The 17,472-nt window shown below is 40.8% G+C and overlaps 1 protein-coding gene across 6 annotated transcripts in view; it reads left to right on the top strand.

Annotated features, from left to right (window-relative positions):
* Positions 1–17,472, top strand: part of PAK1 (p21 (RAC1) activated kinase 1) — a 132,862-nt gene that overhangs the window by 111,455 nt on the left and 3,935 nt on the right. For all 6 annotated transcript variants that reach the window (XM_033121712.1, XM_033121711.1, XM_033121713.1 and 3 more), the window contains 6 exons: positions 2,758–2,806; positions 8,209–8,321; positions 11,683–11,800; positions 13,980–14,079; positions 15,102–15,298; positions 16,851–16,988. In XM_033121712.1, coding sequence (XP_032977603.1) covers positions 2,758–2,806; positions 8,209–8,321; positions 11,683–11,800; positions 13,980–14,079; positions 15,102–15,298; positions 16,851–16,988 — 715 coding nt within the window. The remainder of the gene's footprint in view (positions 1–2,757; positions 2,807–8,208; positions 8,322–11,682; positions 11,801–13,979; positions 14,080–15,101; positions 15,299–16,850; positions 16,989–17,472) is intronic.

Genomic DNA, 17,472 nt, shown 5'->3' with positions numbered 1-17,472 from the left:
CTTCACAAATTTAAGGGAGAAAAGTTGCAGATTTACGGTCTTTCACCTCCAAAACTTCTGACTTTTCAATTTTATTCAGATGTATGAGGCCCATAAATAGGAAACACATACAAAATGTGTTTTCCTTGCTATTTGACAGGTCTGTCAGTGTAAGGGAGGAATGAAATATTTATTAATCACCTATGCTTATGTTTTCATGTTCCATAATTTTAAAAATATAAATGCCAAATAAATATGATGTATTAGTACTACTATAATTTTTGCTTATTTTTCCCTTTAAGACCTGAAAAACAATTTTTTTTTTTTTTTTGGGACCCGGAATTCACATGTCTAATCATATGTCTATTCAAGGTAGAAATAATGAAGTACTAGCCAGTGGGCCTGAGTAGCTCTCTAGACTTCTGTAATAATAGAGACAGTCCCAAAATGTCCATCTCCCAAGACCTGGGCATACTTGCCTTTTAAGAATGGTGCATCTCAGGGTGGCCAGCTAGCTCAGTTGGTTAGAGCACTGTGTTCTTAACAACAAGGTTGCTGGTTCGATCCCCACATGGGCCACTGTGAGCTGCGCCCTCCACAACTAGATTGAAACAACTACTTGACTTGGAGCTGATCGGTCCTGGAAAAACACACTTAAAATAAATAAAAGTTTTTTTTTTCAAAAAAAGAAAGAATGGTGCATCTGGTAGGACAGGGAGGATGGGCCTAGGAAGATAGACAGCTTTATGACGGAAGGTGGCTGGAGGAAGCATGATCAGGCAATGGGGAAATAATTGCTTGTGCAAATAGCGCAATGCGTATTTGATAGCCCTAGCTCATGATCATAGCTTCTTGGCATGGAGCTAGGATCCCAACTGCAGAGTGCTGGTTAGGAAGCTGGTGACCGTAATTTCTAGCTACAAGACAAACTTACAATTGACTTTTCTTCCTGAATTGACCTGATTTTCCTGGGAAGCATAACCTCAGGGCTTGCCTAGAAATGCATTTTTGCAATACATGGAATTACATTTCTTCAAATTGCATCATATGTATCTGACATATGGCATATAAAGTTATAAAGAGTATTGCATATCATCACCTACAGATATAAAGGGTTTGTGGTTATAGGCATTCAACGAGGTTTTTAGTTGTTCAGAATGGCCATGATCACTTTCCTAGCATTACTCCTAGTATTTCCCTCCCTTCCTCCCTCCGTCCCTCTTTCTCTTTGTGTGAATGTACATATGTATGTATAGGGAGGATACCTTGGGGGTAGGGTAGAAGTAGTATCAGATTTCCTGGAAGGATATCTGTTCGAGAAAGCATATTTAATATTTTATGTTTGAAAAAATGAAAAAGAAAAACCTGTTCTACAAACTGCCAAATAAAATTCATGTATCCTCTTGATAGAATACATATTGAAAAACATTGTTTTACAGGATCATAGTACCGTGTTTCCCGAAAATAAGACCTAACCGGAAAATAAGCCCTAGCATGATTTTTCAGGCGGGCATCCCCTGAACCTAAGCCCTAATGCGTCTTTTGGAGCAAAACTTAGTATTTAAGACCTGGTCTTATTTTTAGGGAAACACGGTATCATCAAAGCAAGAAGGGCACTTTGAGATTATTTTAGATTATTTAATGTGGTTTTCAAGTTTTTTTTTTAATTATTTAATTATTTATTTATTTTTTAATTTATTGGGGTGACAATTGTTAGTAAAATTACATAGATTTCAGGTGTGCAATTCTGTATCACATCATCTATAAATTACATTGTGTGTTCACCACCCAGAGTCAGTTCTCCTTCCATCACCATATATTTGATCCCCCTCACCCTCATCTCCCACCCCCCGGGATATGGGCTTCTGGGGCAACAGTGATGTTCTGTTTCTTAATCTGGGTACTGGTTACGTGGGTGTGTTCACTTTATGAAAAGTCATCAAGTTGTACAATTATTCAATTAAAATTTACATTAAAAATGAGAACTACTAAAAAACCTGTAAAAACTTGAAAACTATTGGTTTTCAACTATTGGTTTTCAAGTTTTTATAGGTTTTTTAGTAGTTCTCATTTTTAATGTAAATTTTAATTGAATAATTGTACAACTTGATGACTTTTCATAGTGAACACACCCACGTAACCAGTACCCAGATTGAGAAACAGAACATGACTGTTGCCCCAGAAGCCCATATCCCATTTTGCTACAAATATAAGCCATTCCCCACCTCATTCTGAAAATTTCCCTAGGGTCCCTTTTCCTTCACTTCTCAACTCCAGTTGCAAATCATAGCTCTAATCTTACCTTAGTTTACAGATGAAGAGTTTGAGGCTACAAGAGGGTTAAAGCAACTTGCCGAGGGTGATGGAGGAGAGGAGATGAGGAAGAAAGAGCAGGAAATTAGTATAGAATATTGAAGACGTATTACATTCTACGCACTTGGCTAGTGCTTTACGAACTAATCGATTTAAATTCTCTTATATGCTTTTATCTCATTATCTTCACTTTGCAAATGAGGAAAGTGAAGCTCAGAGAATAATTTGCTCAGGATCATATAGCTGGTAGGTACTAGGTAGAAGTTCCAGATTGGAACTCAGGTCTTTTGGGTAGTAGAGCCTGTGTGCTCTTTACACACTGTCTCTCAAATACAAGAAGGTGAGGGGGCAGTGGGCAGGGGTAGTGTTGCTATTATTGTGAGCACTTGCATTGCCAGATTGTGCGAAGGGCTGCATTTGACAAACTTAACACCTGTTTTCTCCCCTCCCCCACCTGTTGTTCAGGGCGTCAGGTACTGTGTACACTGCAATGGATGTGGCCACAGGACAGGAGGTGAGTACCCACCACCAACTGTTCCTCCTTCAGCTCTGCTGTTTCCTGGTTAAATATCAGCGCTTCTTAGCTCAGTAGGGACACCTTCAGTTTCTTTTTTTTCTTTTCTTTTTTTTCATTTACTGGATGCTGCTGTTTTGTTTTTTTTTTTAAGTTTCAAGTGTACAAAACAATGTAATAGTCAGACATTACTCCCCTCACAAAGTGATAATGGCCCTCAATCTACCACCCCTCTGACACCGTATGTAGCTGTTACTATACCATTGACTGTATTCCCTATGCTGTGCTCCACATCCCATGACTATACGTGTGTGTGTGTGTATATATATATATTATATGTATATATAGTCATTCAATATTGTTCAACTTCAGCTTCAGGTGTACAGTGCAGTGGTCAGGCATCTACACAGTCCATGAAATGATCCCCCTGATAAGTCCAGTGTCCATCTGGCACCCACGTAATCTTTACAACATTATTGATTTTATTCCCCATACTGTATTTCATATCCCCATGACTATATCGAGGCTACTAATTTGTGCTTTCTAATCCCTTTGCCTTCCCTCCTATCTCCACCCCCCTTCCATCTAGCAACCCTCAGTTTTTTTGTTTCTTGTTTTTCCTCCTATGTCTTTGCGTCTATTTCTGTTGGGACACTCTTAGTTTCTTACTGTAGCAGACTAGAACTAAACAGAGGACTAACATGGTGAGACAGATTTTGGAATCGTAGTGACTACAGTGTGGAGAACAGATTGGACGAGCTAAGAATGGAACAGGTGAGTCAGGAGGTTGTTGTGTAACTCCAGGTGAGACGTGATGGTTCGGACAAAGGTGGTGGCATAGGACAAGTGGATGGATTGGACGGAATTTGGTGATGGACTGAATGTGAGGGTGCCTCACAGAGCATCATGTTAGTCAAGGAGAAAGAAAGAGGTGCAGGTGTGGGTTTGAAGAAGTTGAATGCTGCCTGAGAGACATTCCTGTGGAGCTGCCTGGTGACCAATTGTGTATCCACATTTGGTGCTCGGGAGAGAAACCGGATATAGGAGAGATTTAAACACACGTCTCTTGGCTCCTAATCTGGTTGTCCTTCCATTCCTCTGTGTCCAGGATTGCAGTAGGCGTTGAAGTCCTCATGTGAAGCCATCTCTTTGTCTTTCTCATTTCATTAAGCGGGCAGAACTCCGACCTTACTGCCAAGACCTGCTGACCCAAGATCTTATCTTCAGCCGAAGGAGGCCACGAAGGGAATGAGGGTAGTTGGGCTTTCCTTGCATTCTCCTCTGTTTGCAGAGCGGGAATGTTGGCAGGCGGGCTGTGGATGGAAGCTGCCTGGGGAAGTTCATAGTGCAGAGTACTGGTGCGCAGAGGGTGAGGTACCTTCTATTCCAATGAAAATCGAATCAGGCTCCTCGGAGGAAGGCTGCTAAGCCCCGTTTGTATGCGTGTGGTGGCTGAAAGCCTTTGGTGCACTGGAGAAGCCATGATTAGTAGGGACAGCACATATCTCAGTGCGCTCACTGAGTCTTTTACAAGTGCCTACGCCAAACAGTGAGGCTCCACTGAAGGGAAGTCAACTGTTTAAGAAAAATCATCATTATGGTTAAGGATTTCTTAATTGTTCTTTGAGGTGAGAATCCATCCACCGAAATGTTTACCTGTGGTGACTTACAGAACCTTGGACAAGTCATTTGACCTCCCTGAGCCTGAATTTTACTTATTTATAAAATGTGCATGATAACATATGCCTCACAAAAGTGTTGAGAGAATTCAGGAAAGCAGTGGATGTGAAAATACATCATCAGCTTTAAGAATTACATATTTATTTATTTTTGTTTGTACATATTTATTTATGCTACACAGCATTTACTGAACATTTGCTTTACGCCCCACCTTGTGCTAAGAATAAGAACTATAGGAAAGATTCAGTCCTGGCAGGTGCTCAGGCAATAAAATCATATATAAATGTAAGAGACCAGCTTCCCATTGTGTACATATAAAACCTATAGTGCTGGCAGGAGGGAAGCTGTGTTAAAATAATGGTGAGGAAGGAAGGATGATGTCATTGTACCAATTTGAAATGTGGTGAATTGGAGGCAGAGATAGAAAAGAGGAGGTTATACTCACCCTACAAAGAACCCAATGAGGTAGGTAATGTCATTTCCTTTTTACTGATGAGGAATTTGGGGCTCAGGGAGTTTACATAACCTTTGCAGAGTTGTACAATTGGCAAGCACTGGGTCAGAAACTTCTGATTCTAAAACCTAAACCTGTGCTTTCTGGGCTGCAAGGCCGCAGCAGAGCTCAGGGGAGGCACTAGGGCCCCTTGTCATGTTTCTGGCCTCGGAGGCCTTGCAGCCATTGAGGGGAGGCAGGTTGATGATGGACATGTTGTTCCTGGAAGGCCAGGCGGCTGCGTGTGTGAGAAGCTGCCCACGGGAAACAGAAACTTGACTTCACTATGGGCTGCCTTGTGGTTACCACGCTATGAATGGAAGCGAGTCCATTAGGGTGGCTAATGCAGTGTGGTCAGGAAAGCTGCATTTCCTGCCCCAGGGAGTATCAATCTTCAGTGGAGTTGGCCAGATGCGCTTCGTCTTTGTGAGTGGTGCTTATGGGGAATTCTCCAGCGCGGTAGCACAGAGCTGTCGACTGCCACGTACAGGACGTTTAGCATGTTAATGCTGGGAAGTCTTCCAGTTATAGATCCAACAATTATTTCTCAAGCCCATTTTTGGAAGGAATGTGTGTGTAGACTGGAAGAGGCTTTGGAATCATCTGGACCCGTGAGCATTGATTATGACCTTGGGCAATTGGCTTGCAAGTCTTAAGCCTCGATTTCCTTACCTAGGTAATGATTTTTACTTGGCAGAGTTGTTGTTACGTTTTACTGAGATAAGGTAGGTAGAGCACCTAACACAGCACCTGGCACACAGTAGGCATTCAGTAAATAGTAGTGGCGGGAGGGGACCTGGTGTTGGCTGTTGTTCCTGCTGCTGTTGTCATTCTTGCTGCTCTGTGCCAAGGCAGTTATTACGAGGATTCGCATTTTCATTGATGCCTTACTTTATTACTTAAATTTCTTTTTTATATGAGTAACACATTGGCCACGATCTCAGTTAGTCCTCAGAATGATCCTTTGAGGAAGGGAATCAAGGTTGGTGTTATTACCCGTAGTGTGTTGATAAAAGGACCGAGGCTTAGAGAGCTTGTGATTGGTCAAGGTCAGTAAGGGACAAACTCAGCCCCAGAACTTGGGTCCTGAGAGTTTCAAGGCCAGTTCTCTTTCAGCTATAGGAGTGCTGTCTGGTGGCCTGAATAGGAAGGATCTGATTAGACAGGCATTGAACTAGGCTATAGTTAGTCGGTAGCTATTGAGAAGGTCGCCTGGTGTCCTGCCACTGCCTCTGCTATCCTCTCTTCTTCCTTTCTGCTGCCGGCAGCGACCGCTGTGAGGTTCCTCAGCACCGTCCCATCCTCCAGGGTAGCCCGAGGAACACCAGAAGTACTCGTCCGGCTCCAGACCTTACCGTGTGTTACAGGGCTTACTATACTTAACATAATGTCTGTAGATCAGTGTGTTACCCTACAGACATTAGCAAAAGCTCATCTTCTGTTAATAATAGAAAGCTGCAGCCAGCTCAGAAGCCTAACCTGATAGGAGACCCCCTTCTAAAGCAATTTTTTTCTCACTTGGGGTAGGGAATGGAGGTGGTCAAAATATTTAAAAGAATCATTTCTATTGCTATTGATGAACTGGATCTCTGCAGAAAAACTGTCCATACTTGACTTGAATAAATAATAGAGTCAGGGTTTTTTTTTCTTATAAAAATTTCAATTATTCATCCTTTATCCTTCTTGCTGCTTCTGGAAAGACTAACTTAGTTGTTCTAGTAGGTGTTCATGTTCTTGTCTGTTAAGCAGAAAAACAGAAAATATCTCTAGGAAATGGACATTCATCATATCATTTAAAGTCTACTCCTATGGGGCAGAGTAACCTATTGCTCGTGCCGCTTGTGGTTTAAAAATACCTGTCAACCCACTGAATTCTCTCTTTCCTTCTTCATTTGTACAAATTATTTGTTGAGCACCCATTGTGTGTCAGGCCCTGTGCTTGGCACCAGGGATTCAGAGCTTTCAAATGAACTCTCAAGCTTCTAGACATACACATCCTAGCTAATCATACAGGGCAGAACGTGCTAAGTTTCATAAGAAAGGTTTAAATATGGTCTTACGGGGCTTCAAAGAAGGGAAAGGCCTATCTGGTTTGGAGAATGAGGTTTCTTTTGGCCTGATACAAAGTATATAAGTAGCTTTTGAATATGTGAATATGATGGAAGATATTCCAAATGGGCAGAAGCTCAGATCATGGAGTATATGAAGGAATACAGTGGGAAGTAAGCTATGGTCAGATCATGAGAACTTAGAAGGTTAGGCTGAGGAGCCCCTCTAGGCAAACAGGAACCATCTATGTTTTTTCAGCAGGGGAAGTGTTATCAGATGTGTGCTGTGGGGGAAGATTAATCTGGTCGTGTGTGCAGGATAAATTGGCATCACTTTTGAGAGTTCTAATTCTTTTTTGCTAGCTGAATAGCTGTGTATGCAAGTCACATATCCTGTCCGAATCACCATTTCCTTGTCTGTCAAAAGGGGTCAGTAGTAATGCTTAACTCATAGGGTATCTCTCGGGATTAAATGAAATACGCTTGAGAATACATTACATAGTACCTAACACACACACAAGAAATTCAGGCACAAATACCTTGGAAACTAACATATACCTTATGTGGAAATTTGTTTATTTCTATAGACAAAAAGCCTACCAAGATCTTTTTCATACATAAATATTATAGGGATCTCATCCCCTTTTTTTCTTCTCTCTTAACCTGGTCAACTTATTTACTTTTCAATACCAAGTTCAAAAAGTCATTTGCCCCTTCATGAAGCCTCTCTGCATTGCCAATGAAAAGAGTTCCTGTCCTATTTTGTGTTTCTGTAGCACTTTGTATGGACTTCTGTTACAGCGTACCTCTTTAATATTGTGATTTTTAGAAAGTATTTTTCTAATATAAAGATTTTATTTAGTAGCAAGTTGGATTCTCAGAATGTGGTGTACAGCAGGATCACCTGGAGGGTTTATTAAAACCTAGAGTTTCTGATTTAATAGGTCTGGGTTGGGCCTGAAAATGTCCATTTCCAACAATTACCAGATAATGTTGCTATTGCTGGTCTGGAGACCTCACATGGAGTACGCCTGGTCTGTGTTAATACACCATGACTTCCTCAAGGGGAAGACCGTATCTTACTCATCTCTGTCTCCTTAGTGTTTCAGGCCTGGTACTTAGAAGGTGCTCAGTAAATGTTGGGGAACTCTAACTGCATATTGAATGTACTTTAATTTCAGGTGGCCATTAAGCAGATGAACCTTCAGCAGCAGCCGAAGAAAGAGCTGATTATTAATGAGATCCTGGTCATGAGGGAAAATAAGAACCCAAATATTGTGAACTACTTGGACAGGTATGGAGTGATAGGTACCGTCAGAGAGATAGGGCCCTTGGGACTGATGGATGGTGCAGCTGTTAACGGACAAGGAAACACCAGCACTCAGAACTGCCTCCATTTAAGAATCTCGCATGATGCTTAGCTCTCTGCCGCTGACCCTGCCTACTACTGGACACCTCTGATTGCTGTACAGTCTATCTGGGTTAGGCTGAACCCCACCACCCTCTGGCTCCTGACAGCTCATCCTAGTACTGTTTGTTCTGTCTCAGGAAGTCCTCCAGCCTATCTGCCTGATTCAACGTGTAGGTCTTTAAATCATTCTGCATCCGAAATCTTTCTTTATCCTGTTCACCCTCCTGAATAACTTCTAGTTTGTCTGTATCTTCACAAAATGTGACACTCAGTATTTTCATTTGAGATTTGACCAGGATAGAGAGAATGGGACTTCTCTGTTGTTCTAAACTCATCACAACCTAATGATTTCATTCATTGTTTTGTTTTTTTAGGAGGCCTACTTCATTGTTGACTCCTAGTAAGTTTGTAGTCCGTTAAAATCTCTGATCCTTTTCTTTACGTGAATTTGCCTTAAACTGATAATGTAGAATTTTTAGTTGTCTTCATTAAATCCCTTGTGGATGACTTCAGCACATTGTTCCAGCCGATCACAATTCTGTTCTTCAATATAATAAGGTTGTAGCTATTATAGCATTGTGTTATGCTTCACTTTTTATTAAGTGCTTTCGTGAACCGTATCTCATTGTGCAGTAGGATTTATTATCTGTGTTTAACAAATGAAGAAACTGAGATTGATAGATGTTAATAACGAGTCAAGACCAGTAAGCCAGTCAGTAGCAAATGAGAGTTTTGGATTTGAATATTCCTAGCACCAACTTCCATGTGCTTTCCATCATATCGTGTTTTCTCCTTTCTCTGAAAAAAGAAAGTGAGCTTCTTGCCCAGGTTTCAGAGACATCACAGATAGAGGTGATATTGAACTAAGTCTTGGACTCTAATTCCTTTACTATTTATATCGCATTGCCAACCAGATTTCATTTCTGCCAGATTTCTTGTTCTGCATCCAAAAAATTGGTAAGCTTCAGTGTCTTTAAAAAAGACTCTGACTTTCCCAGTGTATGATGTTGATAGCTGTAGAGAATGAAGCCTTCCTTTGGGGGATGATTGTCTATGATGTGGGTTATGAATGGCTCTGAAGAATTCTCTGGAAGTTATTACCTTCCCATCTCTTTTAAGAACTTATTATATGGAGAATATAGCTTGGACAAACTACTGAAGGCAATAAAGTTACCAGATTTATGTTTATACGGGACTCAGGATAAAGAAGAATAAAAGCTGTTCAATAAGGGTATGGCATACTCATAAAATAATGACTTCCTCCTCACGGGCAGTATCTAAACAGTAAAATTCATGACCGTATTGTTGAAGAAATTTGTGTTCTGGGAGTGGATTAGAAGATTGATAAATATTGTTTATTGATATGGAATCAGAAGTAAATAAAGCTCAGGCCTTGCCCTCAAATAGCTCCTAGTCTGCTGTAGACAAAAAGGATGTGGAAGCCCCCGTGGGAGGACAGAAGTGGGTGGCCTTAACTGGAGCATTCAGGGAAACTATTATGAGGTTGGTGCAAAAGTCATTGCGGTTTGAAAGGTTAAGAATAATAGCAAAAACCGCAATGCCTTTTGTACCAATCTAATCCAATTGAGAGTCTGGTTTTCGTGTCTTGTCCCAGAGAAGAACTCGATCCATGTTTGTTCTTCTCCAATATGTGGTGCTCTGAGGCTTTACCTGGAGATGTGGTGTTTGAAGGTACCTGGCACAGTGTGTGGTAGCCACAAAGTGTTAGAGACAACCTGCCTCTGAACTTGCGCTGTCTTAGCTCTGACAGGGACGTATTGGGCCCAGGTAGATGGGCTCTGCCTCGTCAGTGTCCAGAGGTAGTCTCTCGGCCCCTCCTATTTCTTCCCTCTATCAGTCCAAGTTAACAGATGTCTTCTGGATGTGCTGAGTGAGAGGCCGTAAATGTGCTTTTTTTTTTTTTTTCCCCCCCGGTCAGATTGGTTAGGGAGGAAACAGGATCATGCCAGCCAGCGGAGGGCTTTTTACCTAGTCCTGAATTCTCTTTTGGTCCAAGTCCCCATAATCTTCTTGGTCAAAATAGATTCTTGAATAAAGACTTACTTTGTCCTATGTATTCTTTATGGAAATTAAAAAAAACACCTATAAGACTTTTAATGATAAAGAATACAAAATCTTATGGAAGACGTACTAGATTCACAGTCAAGAGAACAAGACTCAAACGTTACCCTTTGCTTGAGACCATTTGTATTTTTCCAGTGGTCTCCCCATCCACACAGCAGTGGTCTTAACGTCAGGATGAATGTGAGGTGACATACCACACAGCTCAAACCAGTGCCATCTAGCTTCTTTGTCTGAAGCTAGCAGAATAGTCTGTGGGGTTCTGGGCTATCCTTATTTTTATTTGTCTTACTCTACAGCTGCAGGTACTAACCAGACAGGCAAAGTGACCTTTTTATTTATCACATAACAGGACCGAGTGATCCAATCCCGAGTCACACTGTTGGTTCTCATTCATGTGTCAGCCCCATAATATCTTTAGGTGTACAGTACTAAATGGCAGAGGAGGCTAGGCTCTGCAGCTCTTGCTGGATTCATGCCATTCCTAGAATCAGAGACAGTCAAGATGGAGATCGTTGTCGGCATGTTCACTATGTGGATAACACGCCATAGCTTTTAAATAGCTTTTATAGCCATTGTTTCATTTAATATTTATAATTATATTTTATTTTACTCATTGATTTATTCAGAAAATATTGGCATCTACTGTGCTGGACTCTGGGGATAGAGTCTTTGAACAAGACCCAGTACTTGGTCTCATGGCTCTCAGATCTAGTAGAACTCTCAAGGAGGGTTAGTCAGTTTCCCGAAGATTGGTTACGTGGACTTCAAATCCCATCTTTGTCAAATGGTTGGGTGCTCTCTGCTCGGATGCTTCTAGCGGTGTGGGAATTATGCCTAATTTTAGGAAACATTACTTTGTGTTGTGATGAAATATAATTTACTTTTCATATCTTCAACCTAGTTGAAGATCTTCAGTTATGCCCTTTGGGGCTTCACAGAACAGTCGGCTTTGTTTTCTCCAAGTGAATCCTTAGGAGATATCAAGTTAGTAATTCTGTCCCCCAAATTCTGGTTTTCCCCAGAAAAAAGAACCCTAGACTCTTCCAGATCTGATGGAAACATAGGTTCATTCTGTGTATATGCTTCATCTTTGAAATCCAGTGCTATGACTCAATGTACTCTGTTCCTTCTCAACCTTTATGTGTACTCCCTCCTACAGTTACCTCGTAGGAGATGAGCTGTGGGTTGTCATGGAATACTTGGCTGGAGGTTCTTTGACAGACGTGGTGACGGAAACCTGCATGGATGAAGGCCAGATTGCAGCTGTGTGCCGCGAGGTAAGGCCAATGGCTAACCTGCTTTGAGCAGGAGGTGGCCCCATATCTATGTCTATGAAAGTTCTGCACCTGATGGAATCTCAGCCTGGGCACTGTGGAGATGGGAGAAGTTAGTTACACTCTCCCATCATTCTCTTATTATACCTGTTTTGCAATTTCTATCACCATGATTTTTTTCTTTAAAGATAATTCTCATTATAAAATTATATACCCATTGTAGAAAAATTAGAAAGTCCCAAATATATGTAGGTGTGTGTGTGTGCATGTGTGTAGTCACTTATAGTTTCAATCCTTAAAGATAACTGCTATAAACACTTTGTAATATTTTCCTTCTCTTTCATATGGATATCTATTTTAATCATGTTTTTATTCTGCTTTCTTCATGTGCTAAGAAGTTTCCTATGATGTGGAGTAAGAAGGTAGTGACAGAAGAAGTACTATTTTAGTTGTCAGGGAAGGTGTTGCATAGATTTGTATAAAGATCTGAATAATATGAAAAAGCAAGCCAAGAAAAAATGTAGGGTGGAATATGTCCAGGCAAAAGAAATAGAAAACAAAGCTTAAATTGGTATTTTTCCTTTCTCCTCATGCTATTAAATGTCTACGGCCTGTAATATGCTGGTGTAAGAGGGGAAAAAAATCCTCTCCACAAGGACTCTAGGAGAAGCAGTGTCTTCAGGGGGTAACCACATTTTCATTAGAGCAAGAAGATGAAGTAAATATTCAGAGAAGTTGAGGATATTGGGGTTTTGCTGATATGAGCTTGGAACTTTCCCATAGCCCAATCATAGAAAAGTTTGGGACTTGGGAGAAGACTAGAAGATTAAATGATTACATTAAATTCAGAGTTTTATGGGGATGAGTCTAATAGTATGGTTGGGGTTTGATGATGCAAGATCTGGAGGCATACAGATGAAATTATATAGTTGTATATTTAATCAATATTAGGAAACATAAAATCATGTGACATCAATCCTGTCCTAGAAAATATGATCACCTTTGCATGAGAAACCCTGGGATTTAGAACAAACACAGTAAATTAATAGAATTAACACAGGCTTGGGATTCGTAGGAGATCTGACTTCTTTTCTGTACCACTAATGCAGTATTTTAAGAAAGGAAGTATATTAATTTGAGAACATTTAAATAGCATATTCCAATTGGTTTGCATCTTCAGTATTTTTCAGTTGATAGAAGCTTCTAAAATTTTAGCTTTGGGTTCTGGACTTAAACTAGTGGTTTTAGTAGCAATCTTGAAGTTATCTTTTCTGATCCCCACATTTTACAGATGGAAAAATAGAAACCCAGAGAGAATAAATGATTTGTCTAGAATGACTTTGTTCATCAGGCAAGTGGCAAAACCAGGCACTTTCATTGTTCTATTCAATCTCTGTGTCACTTACTCTGCTTGCTAAATATAGGTGTTTTCCAAGGTTCTTTTCTTTCTCCTCTTCTATGACATTTGCCAGTTCCAACCATTTCTGTAACTTAAAAAAAAAAAAAATCGTCTCTTCACAAACGACTTGTAATTACTTATCTCAAGTCCAGACCTCTATATAGAACTTAAGACTCTTGTTCAGTTGCCTGTTAGACATTTGTCTACAAATGTTAATAGGTATAGAAATTCAGCATACTCAAAACAGTATAAAGTATCTCCTCACAAAAGTAAGATTATCCTCCTAACTTCACTGCTTCTGATAGCACTTCCATATGCCTAGTTTCCCAGATATGATTCTTATTTGTCATTTTCCTCTAGTTTTATCATTACAAAATCCTTTCCATTCTAACAAAGTAGTTTTTCTTGGCAGGTTCTTAGCCAAGTATCTAACGCTCCGTTAAAAACAAAAAAAAAACAAAAACAAAAAAATCACTCCAAAATATATTGCAGGAACACATGTACTTAAAGAAACTCTTACAAGGTATATCATAATAAAATATAATAAATAAGGTATATTATAAGAAAGGTATAAGGCAGCATGGAGTATTGAAAGAATGCTTAGTCTGGAGACAGAAGAGTAGGCTCTAGACCTATCTGTGCCACTGATTTGGAGCAAGTCTTTTTACTCATCGGGGTCTCACTTTCTTTGTCATAGAATGGGGAGGTTGGATAAGTCGATTTTCTTTAAGTCTTCGTATTATATATCCTTTCTTTCTCCCTCTGCCCACATCACTTCAATAGTGCCTGCAGGCTTTGGAGTTTCTGCATTCCAACCAGGTCATTCACAGAGATATCAAGAGTGACAACATCCTGTTGGGAATGGATGGCTCGGTCAAGCTAAGTGAGTAGGAGTGATGATACTTCTCTGTGGGACCCTGTCTCCTACGGGATGGTATTCATATAATACTAGCTACAAGACTCACCAGAGAGTCTTTATTTATTTTCTGGGATATGCAGGATCTTTATATTACTCAGATCTATATAGGGTGTCATTTTATACATTCAGCCAAAAGTTTACCGAATGCCCACCATGTGCTAGGTTTTCTGATGGGCAATGAGGTATACTTTTGCCTGTCTTCAAGTAGTTCTCAGTCTAATACGTGACATGAAATACGTAATTACAAAAGAGTTAGTGTGATTTCTGTCATTCATTCATTCATTCATTCATTCAACAAACTTTTATTAAATGTCTATTACATGCCAGATCCTCTGGGAATTTAAAAAAATAAGAAGACACAGTCCTTTCTATCAAAGGCTTCATAAGTTAAGTAAACATATAACTGCAATGTAATGTACATGAACTTCAGGCAGAACATTTTGTTCCAAAGCATAAGGACCACTAGTCCCGACAAACAGGTTGTGTCATAGGTGGATGGGCAGCTTATGGGAAGACTGTTAGCAGGCTCTCTCCCGGTATATTATGAAGAATTAATAAAAGCAGGGCCATGCCTGATTGTAGGTGATTAGGGTTTAAGTCTAGAACTCATGCCCAGGAAATAAAGCAAGGACCTAGTTGCCATATTTTGGGGTATGGGAACGGTTTTCAAGAAGAACGTAGAATTGGGGCAAGGAATGAAGGCCAAAATGGGCAGCTTGGATTTTAATGCTTAGTTCTTCTGGCCTGAGGACTGGTGAGAGGCAGGAGGTGATGTTTCTCACGTTCCTCCTACTTCTCTTCAGTGTCGAACAGGGGACAGGCTAGGAGCTGGTTATGAAGGTGGCAGTTAGGTGACTCCAGCTTTGGAGAAGCAGGGATGGCAGCAGGTGGGAGTGATACAGAGCTTGACACCTAAGGGTAGGCATACAGTCAGTACTCGTGGAAGGAGTACCCTAAATATAAATTCTTCTTCTCTTTTCTTCTAGCTGATTTTGGATTCTGTGCCCAGATCACCCCAGAGCAGAGCAAACGGAGCACCATGGTGGGAACCCCGTACTGGATGGCACCAGAGGTTGTGACACGGAAGGCCTATGGGCCCAAGGTTGACATCTGGTCCCTGGGCATCATGGCCATCGAAATGATTGAAGGGGAGCCCCCGTACCTCAATGAAAACCCTCTGAGAGTGAGTGTTACTAGTCCCGTTTCAAGATGTTTGGGCTGTTATCTTTAGTCCCAGGAAATGGGACTCAGGCTGTTCTCTATGGCTTTCAACCTGGATCTCTCTTTTCTGGGTAAAACTGGGCATTGTTGAATTTAAAGTATAAATGCTCAAAGTAAAAATAGGGATATTAGCAGTCACTCATTCATTTATAGTATTCAACGGTTGAATTCCTGTCATGTGTAAGAAGCTGTTCTAATGATAATAAAACAAATTATTATATGGTAACAGAAAGTAAGTTCTATGAAAAAAAGCAGAGTAAAGGGTTTAAAAGAGTAATTGGGGAAAGAGGGAGAAGTGTGCTGTTTTATTTGGGGCAGAGAAGGAAGTCCTCTCTTATAAGTTATTTGTGCAGAAACCTAAAGAAAGTAAAGGAGGGAGCCATGAGATTAATCTAATCCAAGAGTTTTCCAGGAATCAGGTATGCAGAGGACTTGATTTGAGAACAGCAAGGAGCGCAGTGTCCCTGAAGGAAGTAAGTGCGCAGGGTGGAGAATGGTAGACAAAGTCACAGACCAGCAGGGAGCTAGATCAGGTAAGACCTTGTGGCCCTTGTGAGAACTTGGCTTTTATTCTCCAAGAGGTTGGAAGCCATTGGAGGATTTTGAGCTGCGGTGTAACGTGATCTGATTATGTTGTAAAAGAATTATGGAAAACAGACTATGAGATACCATTGTAATTGTTCAGACAAGAGGGGTGGCTTGAACTATACTGGTAGGAGTAGAAGTGAAGAATGGTTGAACTCAGGAAATATCTTGAACGTACCGCTGACAAGATGAATGAGATATCAGAGAAAGGGGAATCAACAATGACTACAAGATTTTGGAACTTAATTGCAGAAAAAATTGAGTTGTCATTTACTGAGAAGGTTGAAGAGCAGGTAAAGTGGGATGATGGTTGGTTCTGAATGTGTTAATTTGAAATGTTTGTTAGATAGCCAAGTGGAGATATTGAGTAGAGTTGGGCATAGGAGTCCAGAAACTACCTTCTATAGTTTCTACCCTTCGGTCCTAGTTTTGCCCTCTGAATCTACACACCACTCATCTTCCCCACCTTCATTTAGAATTGCCTTGAGAATGAAGGTCAGAAGGGTGTGATGGAAATAAGACTGGGGTTTGAGTCAGAGCACATGAGCTTATATGAATAGCTTGAGCCCAGGCATGCCATCTCTTTATGTTTCTGGGCTTTGTGAAATGGCGATGATAATTCCTGTCATTCCTATGACCCACAGTTATTGTGGTCATTAAACGAGGTAGTGTTTTTGTAAGCACTTAGTGAATTAAAGTGCTGAATGCTTGAAAAGTTTCATATTACAGTGGTACCTCGGTTTTTTAACGTAATCCGTTCCGGATGAATGTTAAACCTGATCCTTAGGTCATATTCTTTCCAGTATACCAGAGCTGCCTCTTTGTGTCCTAGTGGCGGAAAGCAGCTGACCATATTTCTAGAGGGCATGTCTGGGACCAAGAGAGAACCTCAGTTGGAAACTAAGGTGATTCTCCGTTTGTGTTGCCAGGCCTTGTACCTCATTGCCACCAATGGGACCCCGGAACTTCAGAATCCAGAGAAGCTGTCAGGTATCTTCCGAGATTTTCTGAACCGCTGTCTTGAGATGGATGTGGAGAAGAGGGGTTCCGCTAAAGAGTTGCTGCAGGTAACTGCCCCTCTGTGCAGGAAAGCACCTGATTCATGGAATTGCTAAATCAAGCCTTTTTTGCTTCATTTCTGTCTGTGAGGTACTGGTTATTATAGAACTAGGCTTCTCTCCCACCACTTTCCACACTCAGCCTGTAGACCCAGGTCCCTAACCTTCTTCGTCCTGGGCCTTTGCTCATGTTACTCCCTTAGCCTCTTCCGCAGCCTGTTAAACTCATCACACATTCTCCTAGTCTCAGCTTGAAAATCTTTCTGAGCTCCAGTTGAATTTTGCCTGTATCCTTCTTTAGCCCTTCTTTTGTTCTGGCTGATTTAGTCTAGCAGAGTTTGTGTCTTGGGGAGGAGAAGCTCTCTGACATGCAAATATTACACAAGTTACAGTTTATGGGGAGATAAGCTCAAAAGATACATTTTCAGTCGAGGATATCAGAGGACATAAGTTTAGGGGATAGTTAGTAGCGAGTGCAGCTTTTCCAGTCTTC

Source organism: Rhinolophus ferrumequinum, chromosome 11, assembly GCF_004115265.2.
Source record: "Rhinolophus ferrumequinum isolate MPI-CBG mRhiFer1 chromosome 11, mRhiFer1_v1.p, whole genome shotgun sequence".
Taxonomy (NCBI): Eukaryota; Metazoa; Chordata; class Mammalia; order Chiroptera; family Rhinolophidae; genus Rhinolophus; species Rhinolophus ferrumequinum.
Note: the sequence above shows the minus strand (reverse complement) of the source record. Positions and strands in the feature narration are given on the sequence as shown.